Consider the following 25,410-nt stretch of genomic DNA (forward strand, 5'->3'; position numbering starts at 1 on the left):
ATTCTTCCCTGGATCCGACCTCTGTCTGGGGGGGAGAGAGGGACAGGAGGGGGGAGGAGGAGGGAGGCGAGGGGGGAATTGGAGGAGCCAAACATTTTGACAGGCCAGGGTTACTGTTTCTGTGAGTGTAATGTGTGTGTGCTCTGCAGGCCAGCGGTACTGCCAGTGCTGAGGCTCCAGGGAGAGAGAGAGGACCCAACCAGGGATAGAGAAACCCATATGGCCCCGGATAAAAGACACCCACACTTTGTGGTCCAACACACATGCGCATACACATACACACACTTCAAGTGCAACCATGTGCAAAATGCGTTTGATGAATTCCAATATCATGTGTCATTAAAACATGTTAATTGCAGTCTAAATACAAATATCAGAGCATATTAATCATTCCATAATGAAAATGCCTGGACACATTTACTCTCACTATAAACCCATGATTTCCTATGATGCACACGCAGTTAGCATGTGGTACCAGACATGTATGCAGTTAGCGTGTGGTACCTTGAGGGTCACACAGATGACGTTGAGAGCTTCTTTAATCTGGATGTGCTGAGTGCCGTGGACCAGCTCTTCACACAGCCAGATCCCCAGGCTGCACAGAGCCACGCACCTGGAGCACACACACACACACACACACACACGGTACGTTTGTTATTCTTGTGTTATCATTACTATTTTACACACCCACCACTTCCCCCCCCCCGATAGTTCCTCTGTTATTGACTTTCTCTGATATTTTCTTAATTCTCGTATGTCTTGTTCCAAAGAGCTGTAATATCTAGGATCTTTAGAGATATTAGGGCAAACTGCCGGTTCACATAGAACATCAACAACAGATGATTGGCAGCTCCGGTCACCTTCAAGTGACCTTGAGAGACACAGAAGGAGAGGTCAGCATGTCTGGACGTCTGGAGGACACGAATCAAGGACAGTCTAAAACCCTCCACCACCCCCCTCCTCCTCCCCCTCCACCACCTCCTCTCCTCTCTCTCCTGCTCCTCCCCCCCCCACATGTCTCCTGATACTAAGCTCTTCTACCCCTACAGTACAGACCCCCAAACTCCCTCCCCCTTCCCCCACCAAGACAGCAGAGTGTGTAGATTATCTAGTACAGATGACTCTAATCTGTCTGTCTGACTGCTGGTCACCAGACCAATCAGTCTGCATCAATCCACACACACCCCAGCCGTGCACAAACACACACATCCCAAACGCACACCTACCTAACCCACATAGACACAAACACCAGTGTCATGCTCAGACTCCCCCCTCCCCCCCTCCATCCCATGACAATCCAGTAACAACTTTATCCTAAACCCCCCCCCCCCACCATTGTTAGGATTGTCAGTGGCGATAATGATAATCATGACATGACAGATGTCTCAGCGCTGAGATGCTGTGCAGCCGTCCCACTTCTGCTGTCAGAGGCAGACTGCTTTAATACATCTGTTTGATGGAGACACTGCTCTCTAGCCTGCTACTGTATGGTGGAGCTTAGATTAACCAGCATTAACCACTTAGAGAGAGAGACAGCGCAAGAGAGTGAGAGAGAGAGAGACAGAAAGAGAGAGAGAGACAGAGTGAGAGACAGAGAGTGAGAGACAGAGACAAAAAGAGACAGAGTGAGAGAGACAGAGACATACAGAGACAGACAGAGAGAGAGACAGACAGACAGACAGAGAGACACAGAGACAGAGAGAGACAGACAGAGAGAGACACAGAGACAGAGAGAGACAGAGAGAGACACAGAGACAGAGAGAGACACAGAGACAGAGAGAGACAGAGTGTGTGGTCTCACCGTGCTGGAGCCGAGGGCTCATCTCTAGCTGAACTCAGGATGTGTTTGATGATGTGCTCCTAAAACACATGGGAGAAGAGACAGAGATGTTGCTGTTACACACACACACACACACTCATAAACAAGCACACACACGCGTTAAACGGTGTTTAGTCATTCAGAGGCGTCAGGTGAATCATCCAGACCACACCAGACACTACAGTGCATGGCATTAGCTGTTTACACGCAAATGACAACATCAACACGGGGCGGCTAGCAGAATGACTGATCAGACATTATCCCGTTAGCCTTGCTCCCTACCTCCCACTGGGGACCGCACCCACACCCCCCCCACACACACACACACACACACCCACACACACACCCCCACCCGTCCGTAGGCTTACCTTGACGTCTCTGAACTTGGTCATGACCACGTCGGCGGTGGTGGGGTGGAGAGCAGGAAGCTCCTCGTACAGGTTGGGAAAACACACCAGAGAGCCCAGCAGGATCTGGGCCTCCACCCTGGGGGCCTGCTCCCACACACACACAGAGACACACACACAGACACACACGCACACACACACACACAGGGGAGGAATGGGACTCAACAGTGTGAACCATCAGACCACCACTACCACATTACAGTCCAGCCATGGACAAACACAGGTGGGATTAAAGTGTTGAAACAGACTGTGAATCTAAACCACCCAACAGTGTCTGTCCGTCTGGATGTGGAGACAGGTTTCCATGTGTGAGCAGCTGAATGGGTCTCCAGGGGCGGATGGTTTCAAGGGGGGGTGTGATTACTGGTACTTGGTCAAGTCAAATGTATAGTCAAGTGTTTATATATATACATTTATGTGTGTGTGTGTCTGTGTATGTGTGTGTATGTGTGTGTGCTGTACATTGAGCGAGGCGCTGGCAGTGACTCTGCTGGCGGCAATGATGACGTCCAGGATGAGCATGGTGGCTCCCGGCAGGCCCACGGAGAAGAAGCGAGGGGAGCAGTGCTTGATGATGGTGTTCACGATGTCCTGGAGGGTCCACACACACACAGGCCCGACTGTTAACTCCTGTTCATTTAAAGTTATAGGCCCCGAAAGGTCACGTTCTTCCTGTTTCAATGTACTGGTGACCACACTGGTGACCACACACACACACACACACACACACACACACACACTGCTCCCCTACGCAGAGAGGCCTACCTGGTCCACATGCAGCAGGCCGCAGTGCATGATGTTGTAGAAGTGTGTGAGGAAGTCGGAGTTGGGCGACACATCCTGCCTCCTCTTCATGATCTTGCAGATCAGCTTGTAGGCATGAAGCTTCCCTTGCTTATAGCGCTCCGTCAGCATGGTGGCCTGGGGAGGAACACACACACAGATGGACTTTTACAGCTTATGATGTGTGTGTGTGTGTGTCATGTGTCTTCAGCAGTGAGGTGGTTCATCTACCTTCTAGAAGGGACAGGGGCGGTGTGTTGTATCGCCATGGGAACGCAGACCTACCTTGAAGAGCCAGGGAGTGAGGATGCGGAGGGGCGGGATCAGGACCGGAGGGGGCGGAGACGACTGGTTGTCCAATGAGATGCCCAGGTTGTCTCTGATCTGGGGAGAGAAGGACAGACAGGGAAGGGATGGATGAGGGGGCGGAATGAGAGAGAAGGAGAGAAAGAGAGAGAGAAGAGGGAAAGAAAGAGAGAGAAAAGAGGCAGAAGTGAAAAAAGAAAAGTGTATGTATTAGGTCACATGAAGACTGATGTCCTATCAAATATCAACAGAACTGTGATTGGCTGGAGTATGTATGTGGTCCTCATCGACAGCTGTATGTGTGTGTGTGTGTGTGGCGACCTTCTCACCTTGGCCAGGTTCTGCCAGAGCTCGCACAGGTAGTCAAACACCTGAGCGTGGATTTCTGGGTCTTTGATGGTGTTGACGTCTCCCAGGATACCCAACATCCGCCTCCACATCACCGTGGCAACATCGGCGTGCCAGCCTGTGAGCGTGCCGCCCGCCATGACACTGCAGTCCTCCGTCGGAAACTCACTAGCTTCTGGAGAGACGACAGGTGACGAGGGGTGAGAGAGAGAGAGTGAAAGTGTTTAGGTGTGTGTGTGTGGAGAGGGCAATTTAGGGGGGTGGGGGAGATAGTGTGTTACCCAGGTCGTCAGGAGTCTGCAGGACAGAGTGGTGCAGCTTCTCATCCAGCTGCAGGTCTTTGTGTTCAGTGTGTTCAGCAGTGAGAGTGGCTGGAGACGGGGTCTGGGATCTGGACCCCCCCAGAGAATGCACCGGAGACGCACTCTCTGACCCTAAACACACACACACACAGGTGGCGAGGGATACTTAGTAATGAACAGACACTAAGTGTGCGTGTGTGCGAGCGAGCAAGTGATTGAGTGTGAGGGAGTGAGTGAGTGATTGTGAGGGAGTGAACTTGAGTGAGAGAGCGAGCAAGTGATTGAGTGAGTGTGAGTGAGTGAGTGAGTGAGTAATTGAGTGTGAGTGAGTGATTGAGTGAGTGAGTGATTGAGTGAGTGATTGAGTGAGTGAGTAATTGAGTGTGAGTGAGTGATTGAGTGAGTGAGTGAGTGATTGAGTGATTGAGTGAGTGATTGAGTGAGTGAGTAATTGAGTGTGAGTGAGTGATTGAGTGAGTGAGTGATTGAGTGATTGAGTGATTGAGTGAGTGATTGAGTGAGTAATTGAGTGTGAGTGAGTGATTGAGTGAGTGAGTGATTGAGTGATTGAGTGAGTGATTGAGTGAGTGAGTAATTGAGTGTGAGTGAGTGATTGAGTGAGTGAGTGAGTGATTGAGTGATTGAGTGATTGAGTGATTGAGTGAGTGAGTGAGTGAGTAATTGAGTGTGAGTGAGTGATTGAGTGAGTGAGTGAGTGATTGAGTGAGTGATTGAGTGAGTGATTGAGTGAGTAATTGAGTGTGAGTGAGTGATTGAGTGAGTGAGTGATTGAGTGATTGAGTGATTGAGTGAGTGAGTGAGTAATTGAGTGTGAGTGAGTGAGTGAGTGATTGAGTGAGTGAGTGAGTGATTGAGTGAGTGAGTAATTGAGTGTGAGTGATTGAGTGAGTGATTGAGTGTCGTCACCTGTTATGGTGACAGTATCAGCAGACAGGCCGTGCTGACTGAGGCTGCTGGACTCAGAGTCCATGTTGAGCGTGGTCAGACTGGCCACTTCCTGCTCGTCAGCGCTCTGGCCCACGCCCCCTCCCAGGCTGTCCTGGTCCAACGATCCGTTACCACCAGCCTCCGAGCCAAAACTGAAATCTACACAGCGCCACCAACTGGTCAGACTGACTGCTAAACGTGACCAGAATACACAGTAGATGCCACATTCCGCTCTGTTCCCATCACCGATCGTCTTCTCTCGGGTGTGACCTGGTGGAGAGACCCGTGGCACTTACTCTCAAACTTGCAGTTGGAATACTGGAAGGCGTTGAAGGAGTCTGATTGGCTGTCGGAGCTGACCACGTCGCTGCCGCTGGCGCTGGCGGGAGAGGTCCACTCGGAGGGCACGCCGGGGTCGTCGACGGGCCGCGTGGCGCCCTGCCGCTCCAGCAGCTCTGGGAGGTCCTTGGGGATCTCCAGAATGCCTGGGCTGCTACCACGGCGACCCTGGGAGGAGGGGGGCGGGAGGGAGGGAAGCAGTTGACAATCACACATTTGAAAGGATGGTTGAGATATACACTACTATGGACAGGGATGGTGTGTGTATGTGTGTGCGTAGGTGTTTGTGTGCACGTGTGTGTGTAGGTGTGTGTGTGTGTGTAGGTGTGTGTAGGTGTGTGTGCACGTGTGTGTGTAGGTGTTTGTGTGTGTGTGTGTAGCTGTGTGTGTGTGTGTAGGTGTGTGTGTGTGTGTGGCCTCACAGAGGTGCCTCGGGTCCGGAGTCTCTCCTGTATGAATTCGTCCATCAGGTCAGTAAAGTTTGGGTTGGTGCTTCCTGCATCGCTGGACACAGGGCGTGTCTTCTGACCCCCCTCCTCCTTATTGGCTGAGAGCAGATACAGACAGACACGTCACTATCGCCATGGACACGGCTCTACTGCAACACGTTCAGAAAACACAATTGTCAAAGGGGAAACAGGACTGTGCTGTTGTGACAGGCTGTGTCGTGAAGCATCTACGTGTGTGAGCGTTTAGTTGTTGAGACTTGAGATGTACACCAAAACAGCAGCTAACTCACAACCTAAAATACACAGGAAACGAATAAAACTGCTGAAAGGAACCATCTCAAAGGGAGGCCAACCAAGTGATTATAAACAGTAAAGCGATGCAGGAGTTACCCGATGCATGCAGTTAGGAGAGAGAGAGAAAGAAAGAGAGACAAAGAGAGAGACAGAGAGATGGATGTAAAATAGAGAGAGCACCTTGTTAAGTCCAGGCCATGAGCACATCTCAGACTGTGATTAGTCCAGCTAGCGACACACAGACTGACACACACACACACACACACCCCACACACACACACACACCCACACCCAAACTCCACCATCAGGAGTATCCATCCAGTCTTCCTTCCTCTCCAGAACTCATCCATGTATTTATCATCCCTCACGCACTCCATTTGCCAATAACTCCCTCATCCATCCATTCATCCATCCTCTGTTACGTGACCACTCATCCACAGCTGTTAAGTCTTGCAGTACGGGGTGTCAAGCAAGATAGAACCAGAGAGCTGTAACCATAGAAACAGAATCAATAGAGGGATTATGTACACTCTTGGATGCGTACTTCCATGAGAGCAACCCTACTGTAACCCTACAGTTACTAGTCCTGTCTCTGGTTAGTGTGGACTGACTACTTCCGGTCTTCTGGTTAATTTAAATCATTGATAATCATCAAGTACGGTTATTATGCAGTAATGAATAAATAATTCATTCAAATGAATTAATATATTGATCAACTAATATTAAGTCTAGTGCCAACACAAAGCCACCACTGCAGGTTAGGAGCACAGTCTGTGGTACCAAGCTGGGACCCAGGAAGAGAAGACAATGTTGGATCCTTCACTCAGGAGGTCCAGTAGACAGGAGAGCCCTGATGTCAGCCCAGCTGGAGCTGCAGAACTAATGACGTCTTTGAGACGTCCTTCTCTTAATGTCGCTTAGTTAGTCAACCGCATGTAAAAGGCTCATGAGCCCAGGGACACAGGGCTGTCAAGTCCCTTCAGTTCTGACTGCAAGAGCTCTGCTGCCCCCAGGAGGCTTGACATAGAACTGCAGCAGCTCCTGGGAGCTCTCCGAACGCAGACACACGCTGAGCCTGTCTTCCCACTGCTACGCTCCAGGACCAGACCTCCCCCACTACACTACAGAACACCTGTACACTGGATCCCAACTGCTGCGGATTCGATGGAAAGCAGTCACAGGTGCTGAAGCGTGTGTGTGCGTGTGTGTGTTGAGGTTAGTGCCTGAAGTGTGTGTGTGTGTGTTTGATGGGAGAGAGGGCTGATGTCTAGGAGGGAGGCATGAGGCCGCATGCAGCATCCAAGACAGGGGGGGGGGGGAGGAGGGAGGGGGGGCAGAGGTTTAGTCCCAAAGCTGGAGTAGGAGGAAGGGGGGGCATCCTAGGGAAGGAGAGGGGCACCCCAGCCTCTCGGTCGGTCACGCAGGGCTACTTTCAAAAGGAAACACAAAAAAAAAGGCTTCAATTCAATCAACCAATCGGCATTCAGCAAAAAAAAAAATCAAAGATAGAACGGAGAAAAGGAGAAAGAAAGGCGCTTTTTTTGTTTGTTTGTGTTTATGACTGTTCCTTCCTCATTTATCTGTTTGTTGTTTGTTGTAGTTGTGTTCCGGTGAAGCTTCAGGAATCCTCACCTGGGGTCTTCCTCCCAAAATATCCCAGAACATGGGTGTAGAGATCCTTGAGAGGGGCATCGCCCGCCGACCGCCCCGCCCTCGAGGGGGAGGTGCCTTGGGTCCGCGGCTTGGAAAGGGCGTGGACCACAGACTTATAGACCCCGCCCAGCAGCGCCACCTGCTGGCGGGAGGGACTGGAGTCCGACTCCTGGGACCGGGAACGTAACCCACGGTGATAAAGGGAGGCACGGCCTAGTCGGCCACGCCCACATCCAGACACGCCCCCCTGCTCTGCCTGCTGCTCCTCGCCCGACCCCTCCCACGACACCGGCAGTGACCTGTCTTTGACCTCTTTCCCCTTTGCCCCGCCTCCTCCTCCTCCACCACCTCCGGCTTTGGCCCCCCCGGGCCCCGCCCTGGCCCCCGGGCGGTCCCCAGAGGAGAGGCTGTGGCTGTGGAAGTGGCTGAGGCGGCGTAGACGAGCCTTCCAGTGGGCCTCCTTGCTATCCAGTGGGTTGTGGAACTGCACAGACTCAGTGGAGGGTCTGAAACTGACATGGACCCCCCCGTCGTGACGCTTCTTGGGCCTGCCCCGGACCAGCCTGGGTCTGGCGGGGTGGGGCTGTCCCGCCCCGACCCCCTCCTCGCCCGCGGTCGCATCCTGCCTGACCAGGCGGGGCTCCTCCCCTTCGTCTGCGCCCCCGTCCCCTGCAGAGCCCTGCAGCTCCTTCTGCTCTAGGTTAGAGCCCCCCCTGGTGGCCGCCCAGTCACACTGCTGCTCCAGACACTGGTAGATGCTGCTCTGCTCTGCCTCTACGGCCTCCTCCTCAGAGTCTACACTTCCCTGGCCCTGGTTGTGGAGATGACACACCTGTCCTACCTGGACCTGTCTGCCCCCGCCTCCTGTCTGGTCAGACGCACTGCTGCCCTCCCTCGCCGGAACAGAGGCAGCCCTCTCCCCCGCCTCCCCCCTGACCTCCCACATCTCCTCCTGGCCTCTCAGGTACTCCCTGAGGGAGGAAAACAGATCATCCTCCCCTTCCTCCCCCTCTCCCTCCCCCTCTCTCTCATAGGACTGGGTGAGGGCAGAATCTGCCCTGGAGCGATCAGATACCAGCCACAGGTGGTCGTATATGCTGTCGCCCCCCTCTAGGGAGGAGATTCTGCCTTCTGGGGCTGAGGGGGGGGCAGGGGGGTGCAGAGGGGGACTCCTGGGGGAGCCGAGGGGGGGGGGGGACAGTGGTGTTGATGGAGGGGGAGGAAGTGGAAGGTGATTGGCTTTCGGGGACAGGAAGGTCACCTTTGACCCTATCGGTGATGAAGGGCTCCATGATGTCAGAGGCGCTGCTGCTGCGGGGGAGGGGTGGGGGCGGGGCCTCCAGGTCACCTGACGCAGAGAACACCTCAGAAGGCGGGACTTCCTCACTCTGGGAGGCGTGGCGTATTCGTGGGGCGCGGGGGGCCATGGCCATAGGGGGGTCCTCCAGATCTACAGACACAGGAGAGAGAGGGTTAACACACACACACTGTACTCACTCATGCATGAACATCTGTGCACACATGATATTGTATACCACACAACACAGCATGACACATCAGCATTCCTCTTCGAGGTTTAGAAGCTTCTCGGCTTCATCACATTAGAGTTGATCTGGACCAGAGGGGATGTTTTGTCATTTTGATTCAAACAACTTTATTGTTCAACTTGGTGGAAGCTTGTCTTTGGCCTAATCAGACAATATTTATTAGGCTTGGCCCAAACAAAAGGATGGGTCTGTGTCTGGGCTGACGGCTTGTCACAGCCCAGATCATCACCCCAGGAGTAGCATTGTCCCTCTCAGAGGAATATTACGTTTCAATCACGCTTTCATCCAAAGTGACATAGAAATATAACAGAACAAGACCCAAAGGAACCTGGAGGTGTCCAAAACCTGGGCTTCATTTCTCAAAGGTTCACTTTCCAATAGACATTCTCCAGTGAGAAGGTTTTGGAATCGTGGACTTGGAATGCTTGAACCAGCATCCAAGCCAAATGCAAGTGCAAAGCTGAACTATCCCTTTAATGTGCGGGTGGGAACACCTGGCCAGCAGAACTCCGTTACATCCAGCACCAGGCTTCTAACAGTCACACAGGCAGTCACACAGGCAGTCACACAGGCAGTCACACAGGCAGTCAGTCAAACACATGCAGGGGTAACTGTCCTGAAGGGAGACCACAATACAACACCTACAGCAGCAACCACAACAAAACAACAACTCCAGACTTGGTCGATGTGAAGGATAGGGTGAGGCAAGACAGCAAGGCAGTGCAGACAGACAGGTCATGCAGACAGACAGGTCATGCAGACAGACAGGTCATGCAGGTCCACGAGACAGGCAGCAGCAGGTGCAGAAACACACGGCTGGAGCGGGACGCAGACAGACAGTTGGGTCCCGGTCTCCAGGTGAGGGGCGACACACACGAGAAGATAGAAGGTTGTGCAGGTAGAAGAACGGGTGCAGAAACTCAGGTGTGTAGGATGGAGGAAGGGGGGGTGGCAGACGTGTGTGTGTGTGTGTTGGGTGTGAGACATCCAGCTGGAACCAGGTGGAGACGTGTCTACCTGACAGGTGGTCAGCTAGTGAGGGGAGGGCAGAGTCGGGTAGGAGAGGGAGGGCAGGATGGACCAGCACCGGAGCACTTTTAGCACTGCGGATAAAGGCTGAGGACAGGAGGCTGTCACCTGTGGAGCAGCTCCGCAGGGCTGGGGGAGGAAGGGGGAGGAAGAGAGGAGAGGGGAGAGGGGAGGAAGGAGGGGTAGAGAGGAGAAGAGGGAGCAGGGTGTAAGAGGGAGGGAAAGGAGGAAGGAGGGGATGGAGTGGAAAGAAGAGGTAATTAAGTGGTGGTGGTGGGAAATAGCAGGGGGGGGGGGCAGAAGGAAGGAAGAACAGGAAGAGAGTGAGACCGAAGAGATAGGTAGTGAAAGTCAGCAGGCAGACAGGCAGACAGCAGTGCTCCTGGGAGAGAGAGACAGAGAGAAGGCCTCAGCACTGAGGCAGGGCACAGGAAAATGTGGACAGAGCCCTTTTCTCACCGGCCCTAAGGGCCTTTCCCCAAAAACTTGACTTCAAAATATGGTAATAGTCATGGGATTTTCTCACAAAATTACTTCTGGTTCTATGTTACGATTCACCCTAACCGTTGTCTCGGAAACTGGGTTTCAATCTAATTCAGTTAAAACCAGACGCGGCAAGGCACAAACAGTTCCTGCTTTCACCAGCACCTTCCAGAAGTCTAATCAGTGCCCACAGGGCTTTTCCTATACTTAGATAGACGCTTGGCAGGCCCCCAACCTCCCCTCCCACCCCCCCCCCCCCCCCACTCCACAAACTCACCCACGGTCTTCTGGCGCACGATGCTGCGTGCCTTCTCGATGCCTGGGGAGCCGGCCGTGGTGGCGCTGCGCTGCCTCATGGCTGCCGCCTGGCCCGGCTGGTCTCTGCTCCAGCCCTTGGAGAAGGAGCGGTCCACCACCATCTTCTGCCCCTCCAGACCTCCACCTGGAAGAAGGACAAGAAGAAGACGTGTGGAGGGTGGAGGCAGGGAGGATACGACAAAACAAGAACCCCCTAGGAATCCCAGACGAGGCTCGCTCTCCCGCCTACCTTTCCCCTTGTGCTTCTTCTGCTTCTGTTCGCTCAGTTTGTCCAGCGGCAGCTCCTGTAAGTCCAGGCTGTAGAGGTTCCGGGCCAGAACCTTGGTGAGCGTCTCCATGGTGAGGGACCACTCGGTGACCAGCTCCTCCCAGCAGGTGAGCGAGGACAGCACGGCCAGCAGGTCGTCCCACAGCTCCCGGCTGATGTACACGTTCAGGTTCCCCTTGATCCACGCCACGATCAGAGTCTAGGACGACAGGTCACGGGGTCAGGGTAATTTGAACACTACAGGGTCGGGGTCCAGGTCATTCAAACACTACAGGGTCGGGATCCAGGTCATTCAAACACTACAGGGTCAGGGTTCGGGTCATCCTAACACTACAGGGTCGGGGTTACACTACAGGGTCAGTACTGGGTCAGGGTTACACTACAGGGTCAGGGTCGGAGTCAGGGTAACACTACAGGGTCAGGGTCGGAGTCAGGGTAACACTACAGGGTTACCTGGAAGACGGCTCCAGCCAGACGTCCAGATAGAGTCATGCTCTTCTTTCCCTGGGGCATTATGGAGGGAGGCCTCTTCATCACACACTCTGTTACCCTGAGGAGCACCAGCAGGATCTGCTCCCTGCACACACACACACACACACACACACACACACACACACACACACACACAATAAAAGAAAGCTGAGCTTCATTGCAATTTGAAGGTCTAAGCTAGGGTCTAGAGAGCTAGTAGTTTATATACAGTCTTGCTAGTATCTGAAGAAGTTGAGTCTATGGGAGCAAGGAGCTAGTATGTAAGAAACTAGGGGTCAGTCTTAGGAACTAAGGGTGTAGGGAGCCAGGGGCTAGTAGATATCAGCTGTCAGTACCAGGTCTTCTGGTCCATGGTCTCGTGCATGACCAGGCTACGGTAGATGTTGAGGACTCTCTTGCACATGTCCACATGTTCCTCCAGCAGGATCTTCACCTCATTGGCTGGCTCCAAGAGGAAGACATTGGAAGAGTTGGTGATGAACACCTGGAGGATGAGGAGAGGAGAGGAGGAGGACAGATTGGAAAGAGGAAGACGTAAGAGGAGGTGTAGAAGATCCTTAAAAAAGGCGAATTATCTGGTGAGTGTGTGTGTGTGACGGTATTTGTTAACTGTACCTGTAGAGTTGGTTGGACTCCAGCATGAACACTGTACTCCAGCAGTTCGTTGTCAATCATTTTATTCACACCCTGATGAGACAGAGAGCACTTTAGATTTCAAGACCATTTGTGTGCCACACACACCCACCCACCCACCCACACCCGCCCCCACACACACACACACACCCTGCCATCCTTCACCTCCTCCTCCTTCTCCTGCGGCACCCGTGGCTCCTGGCTGTTCCTCCCGGCCATGGGATTTAGACCCTCCTCTGGCTCCCTCATGAAGACTGGCTTGTCCTCCTGGGCGATCCACTCCTGGTACACCCTCACCACTTTCCTCATGGCCGCAGCTTCACACATGGGCAGCAGGAACGCCTAGGTAGGGGAGAGCACAGACACACACACACACAGCTCCTTACCTGGACGTGAACGTGTGTGTACGTGCCTAAACAAACTGCTACCCTCCGCGCGCGTTTCCCTATTCGTCTGTTTCCCGCCTGCGTCCCCAGTCTTTGTCTCCTATGTTAAAGCGCGTGCGCGCGTACGTTACCCCGTGTGTGACCCGTCCGCTAAGGCGCTACCTGTCTGAAGATCTCCGTGATGAAGTTGACGTTGGTCCGGGAGCAGCAGAGCACTCGGCGGACCACCTCCATGTCGGTCAGCTGCTCCTCGTCCATGCTACACAGGCTGGACGAGCTGGGCTCCCTCTCCGTCAGGGTGCTGGTGTTGGAGTGGCTCTGCTCCCCCTCGCACGCCCCGCCCACGCCCCCGTCCAGGCCGTCCGGCTGCCGGGGGAAACCGCCCCCGTCCTCCAGGCGCGCTGCCAGGCCTGCTGCCGCGCGCTGGAAGAGGAAGAGGGGGCGCGAACACGCACACGCACGGAACGCCAGACACACAAACAGACAGACACACAGACCACCATTGATCACTACATAACAGGCGGAAACAAACTTTGAAAAGAACCCCTTAAAAAGTAACCTTCTCTGAGACAGACCCCCGGAGATCCCGTTGGTTCCTAAGCGTCCAGATTCCCGTTAGAATGTGGAACATGGTTTACCTGGATGTTCTTGGGCACGTTCTCCCCCTCCGTCCCGGGGATGATGGTGGTGGTGTTGGAGCGGGGTTCCAGCCAGAAGGACACCAGCCAGCGGATGAAGATCACCCTGGCCTGCAGGAAGCTGTCCTTGGTGCAGTACACCACCTCGCTGTTCTCGTGCTCCCGGCGCACCACACAGTAGTACGGCTTCGCCCGGATGGGGGGCACCTCTGGAGGATGCCGACACATAACTGGGTTTAGCTCAGTGGTAAAGCATTTGACTACAGATTTATAGATTGTGGGTTCGAATCCCCTCTTTGGGGAAAAATAGAGTCAGCTAGATGAAGACGTTATAATACACTGAAACACCAGGCTCTACCACAACAGTGACCTGTATTACTGCAGTGCTAAAGTTTGGGACAAGGCCAGCTCCTTATGTATGGACAGAGGGTCAACAGGTCAGTTATCTGTGAGACGTCTGGTTTCTACTCTATTTCAACTTATTCCACTCGTCTCTACTCTCCTTACCCAGGATGGGCTGGTAGAGGCTGGTCTCCTTGGAGAAGTTGGGGAAGATGTGAGGAAGGTAGAACTTCTTGAAGTTTTCAAACAGGAAGGCAAAACCTTTCTCATGGTTCTCCTTGCAACGCCACTCCAGACTCTTTGCCTAAGGGAGAACACACACACACAGCTATAATGTACTATATACACACACACACACAGCTATAATGTACTATATATACACACACACACACACACAGCTATAATGTACTATATACACACACATATATGTATGTGCTGCAGTGTTGTGTGTGTGCATCCATCTGCAAAAGCACCTTAAAAGCAAAATGCCATTCAGAGTCATTCTTAAGCACTGCTGAGTGTAAGCTACCAATTATGCGATAGGCATGCTGCCAGCCAGCCAATCAGCCAAGCATCCCACCAGCCAGCCAATCAGATAGAGAGACAGGTAGGTAGCAGTAATGGCCCAAGACTGCATCCAGGCCAGACATGTTAGCTTTGTTAGTAGAAAGCACGGTTACCTGCGTTACCATGTATTTAAGCAGAGCCTCCAGAAAGTAGCCAGTCAGGTCTTCCTGGTTCTTGTCACCTGACTGGGGAGGAACCAATGGGCTGATTTCCTCTGGGGTCACTTGCGCTAGGGGAGTAACAGAGAAGGAGGCCAGTAAGAAAGAGAGAGAGTGAAAAAAATCCACTAAGTTCTAAGAATCAGCACCATTAAAGCCCCATTAAGCATTTCCAGGTACACTACATTTGCCTGAAAATGTGTGTAAATGAGTGCCAGGGTGTGTGTGTGTATACGGTGCCACCTACTCTCCAGCAGACTGAGGGGGGGGTTGACCAGGTTGTCCAGGGTGCGGGGGCCGAGTTCTGACAGGGGGGAGGGGAAGCCGGGGATGAGGCAGGCAAACATACACAGCTGCTCTCTCAGGGCGTTCCCCTGCAGGGCCTGCATCCAGAGGAGGAACAGACGCACCCCCTCCCGTCGGATCTGGAGAGGGCAGCAGAGAAGAGAGAGGAGGTGAGGAGGAGGGAGGAGAGAAGAGGTGAGGAGAGCGGTGGAGAGGAGAGAAGATGGAGGGGAGGAGGTGAGGAGAATAGGAGAGGAGGTGAGGGGTGTGGAGGAAAGGAGAGAGGAGACAAAATGACAGAAGGGATAGAACCTTAAAAGTAGCTTTCCCATTTGGAGGTAACCATGGGGAGACGTACCTTCAGGGAGTTCCCAGTGTGTAACAACTTCTTCAGGATCAACCCTGTGAGGAAAGAGAGAGGGAGACATCTCATTGGCCCGTCCACCCACAGTGAACAGCCGTGGCCAAAAGTATTGGGAGCGACATACATTTTGTGTTTGCAAAGCTTGCTTGGCCTTGGCATAAAATGACTGCTAAAATTATTTCAGTAAGTCATATCATCAGCACAGGGGGAAGTGTAAAGTAGTTCTAGCCAGGTGAAATCACTCTATCATTCTGATTGGATTTTAAGAGCAGATTGACTGCTGTAAAAGAGGGGACTATTTGCATACATTGAAAATGTTTGCCCCCAAAAAGCTTGAAAAAATATGTTACTGTGTCTTACTGCATTTCATAGAAACGTGAAAACATTTTCCTCAAATACGGAACAACCAAACTTTGCAAAACACAACATTTGTCTTGCCAAAACTTATGGCCTTATGGCCTTATGGCCACAACTTATGGCCACTACTGCAAAGGCTGTATGACTGCACGCGTGTCTGAGGTCTCGGTCCGTCCTGGGCCTTCTCTAACCCAGGACCTTGGCACCCTCGGTTACTCTGGGTGGTCTGTGTAGCCAGCTGCACACAATCCTCAGCACAGTGGCAAAGGAGACCACCTCTGCACATATACATTTAGTCATTTACCCTGAGGCAAGTAGGGTGAAATGCCTTGACCAAGGACACAATGTCATTTGCCACAGCCGGGATTCGATCCGACAACCTTCTGATTGATAGCCCGCTTCCCTAACCGCTCAGCCATCTGACCCACCTCAGTAGATAGATAGATAAATAGATAGATAGATAGCTAGATACACTGTATGTGTGTATGCATACAAGAACATAACTGAATATATACAACTATGTTTACTCAATGCTCTAAAACCACTATTACTCTTTCTGTCTGTGGGGGAGGGGAGGAGCTTTACCTATGCTGTGGAACTGCCATCGTCCCTGTATCCTCTCTGGCAGCAGCTGCAGGATTTTCTGTCAACGGAACGTTAAATAGATGAGTCACCAACCACAAGTACAAGGTCTGTTTTCACCCCAAACTTGACTGGCACTGCACTGACACACAGAGTCTTAGCTAAACTACCCTGGCAGATACCTATGTGTGTGTGTGTGTGTATGTGTGTGTGTGTGTGTGTGTGTGTGTGTGTGTGTGTGTGTGTGTGTGTGTGTGTGTGCGTGTGTGTGTGTGTGTGTGTGTGTGTGGGGGGTCAGGCAAGGTCAGGTTTTGATCTTCCATATCATGACTTCAGATCTCAGGCCTTCAGGCTTCGGTGGTCAAGGCATTAGTCAAGCCTTAACACCGAGGTCACACCACTGACCACGCCTTCATCTAAACAGACTAAAAGCTTAACTATTCAACACTCTACTGGCCCTGAGCAGGTAGAAAAACACAGATTGTTATTGTTTAACCTTTAAGCCATGTACCCATAGCATATCCTCATCACAAGGTTTATCTCTCAGACATAGATTAGTCTTTCCTACATAGGCTTGATAATAGGATGTTCTATGTCATTGGTTTGAGTCTACGGCTATGTTTGATCTGTGTTCGATCTGTGTTTGATCTGTGTTCATGGGGAACTTTTCTTTGTGTTTCTGTAGTTGTAATCTGTTTATTCAGAGGCTTTCTTATCAAGACAACTTCCTACAGGGAAGTAGAAGTTTACCTCAAAAATGAAAAGGATGGCATCCAGTTCTTCCCTTTGCGATTTGTGACCTGCAACAGAGAAGTGGTAAAAGGAGGTAGACAAACAGTTAAAAGGCCGCTCCTCCCTCCTCTCTAGTGCCGTTCCCCTGGCCAAGCCCAGGCATCTCACCTTTTTGTTTGAGGCTGACTTCGATGGTGACAAAGTTCTCAAAGAAGACATAGTAGATGTGGGAGTAGTACTGGTCAAAGAAGTGTTTCAGGTCACACGGCTCAGCATTCTCTGCAGAGAAGAGAACGTTTTTGAGAGGAGTGCAATAAGTTGTGGAACCCCAGTCAAGCACTGAAGTGCTCGGGGCTGGCCTACACACACTTAACCCCACATATCCTTCACTTAGAGGGTTTCGCCTTACTAGCTCAGGTCTAGAAGTATTTTCAAATTGCAGTGGAGGAACTGGGCATTCCTTCCTAAACCCAAACATGAATAGCCTAGTGGCAGTCATCAAAGTAAAACAGCAAGGACAGTATCCCAATGTCACCCATTTAATTTGGCCATGAAACCAAACATGTTCATGTTTTGGCCTTTTCTGACTTCATCAGTGCATTAACTTATAGCAGTGTCATGTGATCTAGCTTCTTCAATTGAATCACCTGTAATGGGGAGGGTCAGTTACTCAAAATATCTACTAATTGCTCATATTAGGAGAAGCTGACACTTATCTAATAAACATTGTGTTTTTGAGTACAGACCCAATTGACAGCCTATTTGGTCCCACTCCTAAACCACAGTGGCATTCAATTTGTATAAAAATGTGTTAAAAAAAATAAAAATATTGAACACAATAATATAATAATATTGAAGACAAAACCGAGTGATTTTGTGAAAGGTTATGTCTCAGAGAGACTTCTCAAAACCCGGAACAGACCGTCTCTCATTCTGTTATTCTCAGCCCATCCCACGCACAGTGGAAGACAGGCCGGCTGTCTGCAGAGACAACACAGACAAGTCCTCATATCTGATAGTGTGGAGATAAAACAGGCACACACACGCACTGAGACGCACATAAACACACACACACACACACAGGCTCCAGAAGAGAGAGTTAGAGGAGCAGGGGCAGTTCTACATGGGGGCCTACAGGGGCCAGTGCCCTGTAAAAATGTCCCTGGCCCCCCCTGTGGCCCCCTTGAGATGACTGAATTATTATTTATTTTTTTATCACGTTTTTCTTCTTCTAGTAGTCATCATGAAATGAGGAAGGGACATTGCAGCCTTTTTTTCCCCCAGTAAATAAAAAAAGTTAAAAAGTTAGAAACATATCAAGGTATTGAGAGAGTTGAGGAGCTGGAAGAGGGAGAGCCACAGCCGTTTGGATGATTTTAATGTAAAGCTAAATTAAAGTATTTAATGTTTACATTTACATTTAGTCATTTAGCAGAAGCTCTCTTCCAGAGCGACTTATAGTAAGTACAGGGACATTCTCTCAGAGGCAAGTAGGGTGAAGTGCCTTGCCCAAAGACACAATGTCATTGGGCACGGCTGGGAATATAACCAAAAACCTTCTGATTAATAGCCCGACACCCTAACCTCTCAGCCATCTGACCCCCTTTAAACATCATTTGTTTCCGTTCTTTATGTGCCCCTCTGATTTAACACTGGTCCCCCCCGGTAAAATGTGTCTAGAACCGCCACTGTAGAGGAGATAACGGCCGCGGCCTGTTTTTATTCTGTCAGGTCTCACCACATGGATGTGCTGCAGCTTTAGGTTACGGCCACACTGTGCAGAAACACATTTACTTTTGCACATTTGTTTGGCTTCTCTCTTTCAGACACACACACACACACACACGCATGCACACACACACACACACACACAGTGTTCTGTTCTTTGGCATGTTGGCAGGGCCCTTGGAAGGCCTGGCAGTGCTGCTGAGGCCCTCAGTACCAGGCTCTAACTCAGCTCTGACAGTTATCCACAACATTGCATGCTCTGCTCCTAAAACTTATCCCTCCCTCTATCTCACACACACAAGACTGAGAGCCCTGTGCCATGCCAAACCCCTTACTAGCGACTAGATCTCTAACCGTCCTGGAACACAGGACAAGGAGTCTTCAGCCGGATATACTAAAACGGCTGTGTTCGTGTGAAAGCTTGTGCTGGTGGTGGTGGTGGTGGTGGTGGGAGGGGGACTCGGAAACTTGTCTCAGTTTTTCAAAATGTCATTAAGCTGTGACCGTCCAACATATCCATTGTTTAGGACTGAAGGGCAGCCTGTCGATGCCATTCAGTTAAGTTGGTCGGGGAAGCTGTGTAGTGGACTGGTGGTTTAACAGTAACACAGTTCCCCCAGGCTGGAATGTGTGATCCCTATCGGGGCCTGACACACTCCCTTAGGATTACAATGCAGAGTCACACCCATCCTCTCCACGTACATGCACGCGCGCACACCCACTAAATACAATTTTCTCACAAGTCACACTACACTCCACCTCAAAATATGTGCCACAACATGATGTCATGGGTACACCATAGTACTGATTTCAGCATGTTTCTGGAACATCTTGTCATCTTGCAAAACAGTGTTTAACAAATTTGTTTGTGAGGCAAGCTGTTTGGGTGGGGGGGGGGGGGGGTTGTGAAAGGCGTGGTGGGAATGCACACATACAGATTCACACCAACATAAACACACTCTGACCACAATGGCTAGATGCTGTGTGAAGCCAGACCAGTAGCAATGTTGAAAGACAATAGAACAGGAACTGCTCTAATGCTGGTAGGACAATAGAGGAAATAGGTTCCTGAAGTGGAGCACAGCAAGGATGTTTTCACTCTCTGGGCACCACTTGTCTGTTTCCTTCCATGTCCCATGGGGTACCATGCTCACATACTGTTCTTTATCAGGATCATGCAAGACCTTCACTGGCCACAGGCCACTCTATGGGAGTTTAGCATAGCTATAAGGAGGATGGCCCCGTGGCTTTCAGTGTAGCTGAGGGTTTGCCATCATAATAAGTCACTCCAGAGAGAAGTCTAGGCATTCATAATGTAAACAGCCCAGGGCCAGCGGGAATAGGGCTGTTCTGGTCTGGCTTTACAGACAATGCCCAGAGGAAGGTTGTTCCCAGGGCCCCACAACTCAGCGATCAAGGCCCTTCACTAATATTTATCATGAACCTAGAGCTAAGTAGTCTACATGTTTGGAATCGAAGCCGCAACCCGCGTTATCCCATCCGCAAAGGTGGACGGCAGTTGCCACATTCAAAAAAATATATAAAATGGAACTAAGACTGGCTGTCATGGCTTTTACAAAAATGCTGGTTTAATAAGAGCAATAACAACTTACTATTTATTGCACAGTGTATAGAATTATCTGAATCTATATGTGTGTGCAACCAACAGACAGGGCTAGCAGCTTCTAAGATCCGCATCAACAGTCCCGAGCTTTCCTCGGTTAGCGACAGCTACATTAGTACATTTGGTTTTATTTCATAAAGTGAACAGGTAGAAGCGAAATGTATAACTTCACAACCACAACCCTGCCCACAGTGCACCGCTAACACAAAACGATCATACCTCTAATCTGATTCTAGCTTGCTTGCTAACTGAACAAGCCATCAAATATTTTATTGCAACTTACCGATTACTATTCGCAGGTGTTTCAGACGAGTCAGCACATCCTTTTTTGGATCCAACACTTTCTGTGTAGATTTTTTGACGTCTCCATGAGTCTTCTTAGAGAACATTCCGACAGCAAAAGACGCAAGAATTCGCAATAGGGAGCGAGTCCCAGTACAGGCTAATCTTCAAAAGATGGATAACCACGACAGAGCTTTAGGTGCGTTATCATTTGATATGCATCGACCTAACAGCCCTTAAGTGTTATACGAAGTAAATAAATTGATGGGCAAGTTTGGGAGGTATGCATTTTGCTGATACGGTTATGTAAAATAATGCAACCCTCCCCATCAAGCAACCTAAACACCTCTCCCCAAAACACGGGAGGCTAGCCTACTAGCTAGATCCAAACATGGCGGAGGAGTTAGTGAAAACATGGTTAATGGAATGCAGAGATATTCACCAGTTAAACCTTTATTTACATTTCATTTGACAGATTTTAAGGAAACTGTTCAGTGTGGTATGTATGTATATATATGTATATATATGTATATATATAAATATATGTATTATTTAACAGATTCAGAGATTGATCTGTCCGAGTCTTGACCTCATAACTTCCCCTTCATTTTATTTACTTGACAACGTTTAATAAATCTTGGTTACTCTTGATTGCAGATTATTTCAAAAGGTTATGTTCCAAATAGAAAAAAACAACGGGACAAAGCATGGCCCATCCATAAGTTAAATATGTAAATACATTTAAAATGCAAATACATCTCTTCAACTGTTCATTAAAATCCATTCAGTCGCATGTCTGGCTTTGATTTGTAAGGTCTAATTAGGTTTCCTTAGGGAATGTAAACATTCCACAAAACCAATGTTTGGGAAATGTAGTTAGATCCTCCCTTTTTACTGGTGTGTTCACAATGGGGTTTTTTTTGTTCAAGACTACAACTCCCAAGATCCTAGTCTACGTCACCTCTGCGCGAATGAACTGCATTTGTTTTTAGCTGGTAGGAGCTCGCTTGGCTATCGACAGCTGTCATCAATCTAGAAGAATAACATTTGTTCATGAATTGTGTAGCACTTTAATATAATGCATGTTTTATAGACACGGCTACCGGTCAACTCCCGTTATATTCAGAACGACTAACGTTAGGTAGGTATCTAGTTCGCTTAGCTAACGTAGAAGACTAGTTAGTACTAGCAAGCAAAGTTAGCACTAGCTAGCATAGCTAGGCTAGTTAGCTTTCTTTTAATTCAGGCGGTTCTCATCGTAGTTGAACAATTAGCACATTTTTGTCTGCTTTAGTTGGACAGGATACATATTTAATCTCTGGCTAGGCCAACAAAATGCCAGTAAATTCTCGAGAAAAGAACAAGGATAGTAACCACGAAGAGATGGAGGTGGACTACCCCGAGCATGAAGGCAGCAGTTCGGACGAGGACGACTCGGAGAGCACGTCCGTGTCGGAGGATGGAGACAGTTCAGGTGGATGTTTGACAGAATAACACATTCGATTTACCCCTATGTTCATTGCCACGATTTACCTTGAATTTGTCTATCTCTGATTGACGCTCTCTGTCGATCATGCTCCACAGAGATGGATGACGAAGACTGTGAGAGAAGGAGAATGGAATGTCTCGACGAGATGACCAACTTGGAGAAACAGTTCACTGACCTGAAAGACCAGTAAGTTTGATACATTTATATATTTAAAACCGATGCGAAGTCACGGAAAGATTTCACGTTGCTCCCAGATCGTATTTGTGTTCACTGTTATAATTTGGTCTCAACAGCCGAAAGCCATTTGAGCCATCAAATAACAGACAAACCTATGATGTGCAGTCCAGACTTGGTCAGATTACGCTTGATTCCCAATAATCATGCTATGGTGTCTTGTCCAGTCTATACAAGGAGCGCCTGAGCCAGGTGGATGCCAAGCTGCAGGAGGTAATGTCAGGGAAGGCCTCTGAGTATCTCGACCCTCTGGCCAGCTTGCAGGAGAACATGCAGATCAGGACTAAGGTGGCAGGTAAGGCTTCTTAAAAAAATAAAAATAATTATATCCGCTGTGAACAAGCACACCAAGGGTAAGCTTCCCGCAAGGTGGATTGATAGTGAGATAGCAGGTGTGGGTGGACTGAACAGTGTGTGTCTTTTCGCCTCTGCCTCAGGGATTTACAAAGAGCTCTGTCAGGAGTCTGTGAAGAACAAGTATGAGTGTGAGATCCAAGCAGCCTGCCAGCACTGGGAGGTGAGACACTATTTTCAGTCACTGGCAATAAAAAATGGGGTTGGCCTCACTGCTAAACTGACAAACTGGGTTTAACTCTGACCAGACCGCATCAATACTCTCCTTGCCCACACAATACTCCTGATATCCCTGAAAAATACTTGTTTGCTGTTGTACTTTGCTGAGCCTGGCGCATTGTCCTCTGTACCTCCCATGTTCTCTTCCTTCTCTGTCTCTCTCTATATTTTACAACTTATCTCCATTTAATTCTCCTTATTGTATCCCCTCCTGCCCCCTATCCTGTCCCGTGTCACCTGACTCCCTGTCTGATGTCATGGTTCCAGAGTGAGAAGCTGCTGCTCTTTGACACAGTTCAGAGTGAGCTTGAGGAGAAGATCAGGCGCCTGGAAGAAGACAGGCACAGCATAGACATCACCTCAGAGCTCTGGAACGATGAGCTGCAGTCTCGGAGGAGCAAGAAGAAGGATCCCTTTAGTCCAGACAAGAAGAAGAAGCCTGTCGCAGTGTCTGATATCCTTTTTGTTGTTGTTGTAAAGAAACACTTCACTAAGCCACTAGCTGTTGACTTTTTTGGCTGCAGCCCTTTCCAGTCTGTCTGTTTTTTCCAAGAGACTCAAATAGCTAGTTTTCAGTCTAGTGATATTCTGTCTGTGAAAATGGTCTGTTGTCCAGAACACGTTAATATTTCCTTAATTCTGTGCACGACCATATATTGTCTATATGCTGCAGGACTTGGACATCCTAGAGGACTGGACAGCCATCAGAAAGGTGTGTGTGTGTGTGTGTGTGTGTGCGCATAGATGTGCTGAAGTTGTTACTATTACTATAACAGTGTTTTGTTTTGCAGGCAGTGGCAACTCTTGGTCCTCACAGAGGTAAAGAAGGTGAGGGCCAGACTTTACAGGCAACCACGGTGCTGTTTCTCTGCTTGTCAGGACAGACAGTTTGGGCTTTCTCTGATGTGTCATTTCTGTCTGACATTGTCACCTTAAATCTGGTCACCGCTTTATGCTTTTTTTTGAGCCAACAAATGCACACAACCTACTTTGCTCACTCCACACAAGCCAAACGTAACCATTGTACCTGTGTTCTACTCCCAGCCCCCACTAATAAGAACGAGAAGCTCCAACACAGTGCCCGCTCTGAGGAGGGGCGGTTGTTCTACGATGGAGAGTGGTATGGACGTGGTCAGAACATCTGCATTGACAAAAAGGATGAATACCCAACCAGGTGAGACTTAATCCCTGCCCCTCCTGTCTAGGTTATCCTCGGTCTGTTGTCTGTGATGGAGAGAAATCATGTCACAAATGTACTTCATCAGCGAGAGTTTTAGCCAGAGTTGCAGAGATGTCATATTGACTCTGTCTTCTCTACCTCTTTCCTTTTTTCCTCTGGCTCTATTCTCACTTTCTCTTCCCCTCTATCCCCCTACCCCGCTCTATCATCACCTTGTTCTTCCTCTCTATCTTCCTCCTCCACCCACAGTGCCATCATCACTACCATCAACCACGACGAGGTGTGGTTCAAGCGCCTGGATGGCAGCAAATCCAAGCTGTATATCTCCCAGCTGCAGAAAGGCAAATACACTATCAAGCACTCCTGAAACACGCCAGCAGTACACAGACACGCACTCCGGAACACTCCACGGAACTCTGCTAAAACCGACAGACACATCATAAAACCCACATGTGAACCCCCTGATGAATCAGAAGGACAGGTTGATGGGAGGCCCAGACCACAGCTCTCCTCCCTGGGAAGCACATCTTCTCCTCTCCCCTGTCTGGATCTTTGGGACCTGGAGGCACCGTGACCCTCTGGAGCTACCTGCTCACCACTGCCAGTTTGATGTTTCCCGTGGATTTTTCAAAGAGTGTGTTTACAGACAATTTGTGTTTATAAACTATTTCTACTTTTTATGTCATTTTCTTAATGCCTACAGGATGGCTTTTTTCCAACATTATGGTGTCTACTCTTGTCTACTCTCTCCTATATGAGCTTTATTGACATGTTGCATTTGTGCTATCACCAGTCCTTGTAGACTGATGCTGGACAGTTGAGATATGAATCGTTACATAGAAAAATACTATGACAGAGCCATACATGTATGCCATTTATATGGCACTGGCAACCTAAACAAGCTCCACAGGTTGGCCTTAACAGTGTTGGGATAGTGTGTGAGACAGAAGAAGCAGAACCACTATCTCTCAGTATCAGGCTGGTTTATTACAGTTTGTGTGACAGTGTGACAGTCTAAAGAGCCCAGCTGTATTACAGTTACAGGTTCTGTTTTCAATTAACATGATAGTCCTCATCTTCCAATGCAGTATTCATACCATCAAAAATGTCCTCTGTTCACTTTCCTGCCTCCCTTTCCCGGTGTAAAAACTTTCTAACCAGGTGTTCGACATGGTTTCATCGTCTTGCTGCCCAAACCTGTTTAACTTGCTCAGAATATCTATGCTTAATGTCAGCATTCCCTCACATCTTATTTCAGAAGCGCAATGAGGAGAAAACTTTTACCCAATCTCCAATGTTGTATGAAATACCTACAGAGTTTTTGATGTCAGTGTTGATGTAGGGGGAAATGAAAAACAATTACTTTGTAAATTTGAATCAAGTACGGTTTTGTCACAAACTATTTTTTTAAACGTAATAAATGTTACGTCTTTTAATAAACGTGTTTTATGTAACACAGTGCTCGTACACG

At 49.6% G+C, this 25,410-nt stretch overlaps 2 protein-coding genes across 4 annotated transcripts in view; one reads left to right on the plus strand and one right to left on the minus strand.

Annotated features, from left to right (window-relative positions):
* ralgapa1 (Ral GTPase activating protein catalytic subunit alpha 1) overlaps positions 1-20,858 on the minus strand; it is a 47,245-nt gene extending 26,387 nt beyond the window's left edge. For 2 of the 3 annotated variants that reach the window (XM_047014230.1, XM_047014246.1), the window contains exons 1-28: positions 20,465-20,858; positions 16,998-17,108; positions 16,848-16,897; positions 16,101-16,158; positions 15,153-15,196; positions 14,757-14,934; positions 14,465-14,580; positions 13,950-14,088; positions 13,443-13,651; positions 12,967-13,227; positions 12,584-12,760; positions 12,401-12,472; positions 12,121-12,269; positions 11,747-11,870; positions 11,255-11,492; positions 10,985-11,149; positions 8,910-9,098; positions 5,675-5,799; positions 5,210-5,420; positions 4,893-5,072; positions 3,945-4,097; positions 3,645-3,838; positions 3,295-3,393; positions 2,992-3,147; positions 2,689-2,817; positions 2,188-2,313; positions 1,802-1,860; positions 505-613 (exon numbers count right to left, since the gene is read on the minus strand). In XM_047014230.1, the coding sequence (XP_046870186.1) occupies positions 505-613; positions 1,802-1,860; positions 2,188-2,313; positions 2,689-2,817; positions 2,992-3,147; positions 3,295-3,393; positions 3,645-3,838; positions 3,945-4,097; positions 4,893-5,072; positions 5,210-5,420; positions 5,675-5,799; positions 8,910-9,098; positions 10,985-11,149; positions 11,255-11,492; positions 11,747-11,870; positions 12,121-12,269; positions 12,401-12,472; positions 12,584-12,760; positions 12,967-13,227; positions 13,443-13,651; positions 13,950-14,088; positions 14,465-14,580; positions 14,757-14,934; positions 15,153-15,196; positions 16,101-16,158; positions 16,848-16,897; positions 16,998-17,108; positions 20,465-20,570 (3,927 nt within the window). In that variant the 5' untranslated portion in view covers positions 20,571-20,858. The remainder of the gene's footprint in view (positions 1-504; positions 614-1,801; positions 1,861-2,187; positions 2,314-2,688; positions 2,818-2,991; positions 3,148-3,294; positions 3,394-3,644; positions 3,839-3,944; positions 4,098-4,892; positions 5,073-5,209; positions 5,421-5,674; positions 5,800-8,909; positions 9,099-10,984; positions 11,150-11,254; positions 11,493-11,746; positions 11,871-12,120; positions 12,270-12,400; positions 12,473-12,583; positions 12,761-12,966; positions 13,228-13,442; positions 13,652-13,949; positions 14,089-14,464; positions 14,581-14,756; positions 14,935-15,152; positions 15,197-16,100; positions 16,159-16,847; positions 16,898-16,997; positions 17,109-20,464) is intronic. The other variant, XM_047014238.1, reaches the window with a different exon arrangement.
* A 576-nt stretch (positions 20,859-21,434) lies between these two features.
* Positions 21,435-25,382, plus strand: brms1la (BRMS1 like transcriptional repressor a). Its single transcript, XM_047014539.1, has 10 exons — positions 21,435-21,604; positions 21,758-21,937; positions 22,048-22,138; positions 22,354-22,481; positions 22,624-22,703; positions 23,027-23,213; positions 23,407-23,471; positions 23,551-23,587; positions 23,804-23,933; positions 24,189-25,382. Exons 2-10 carry the CDS (start codon positions 21,799-21,801, stop codon positions 24,304-24,306), a joined length of 975 nt encoding a protein of 324 aa, XP_046870495.1. The 5' UTR covers positions 21,435-21,604; positions 21,758-21,798; the 3' UTR covers positions 24,307-25,382.
* The last annotated feature ends 28 nt before the right edge of the window (positions 25,383-25,410 follow it).

Source organism: Hypomesus transpacificus, chromosome 3 (assembly GCF_021917145.1).
Source record: "Hypomesus transpacificus isolate Combined female chromosome 3, fHypTra1, whole genome shotgun sequence".
NCBI lineage: Eukaryota > Metazoa > Chordata > Actinopteri > Osmeriformes > Osmeridae > Hypomesus > Hypomesus transpacificus.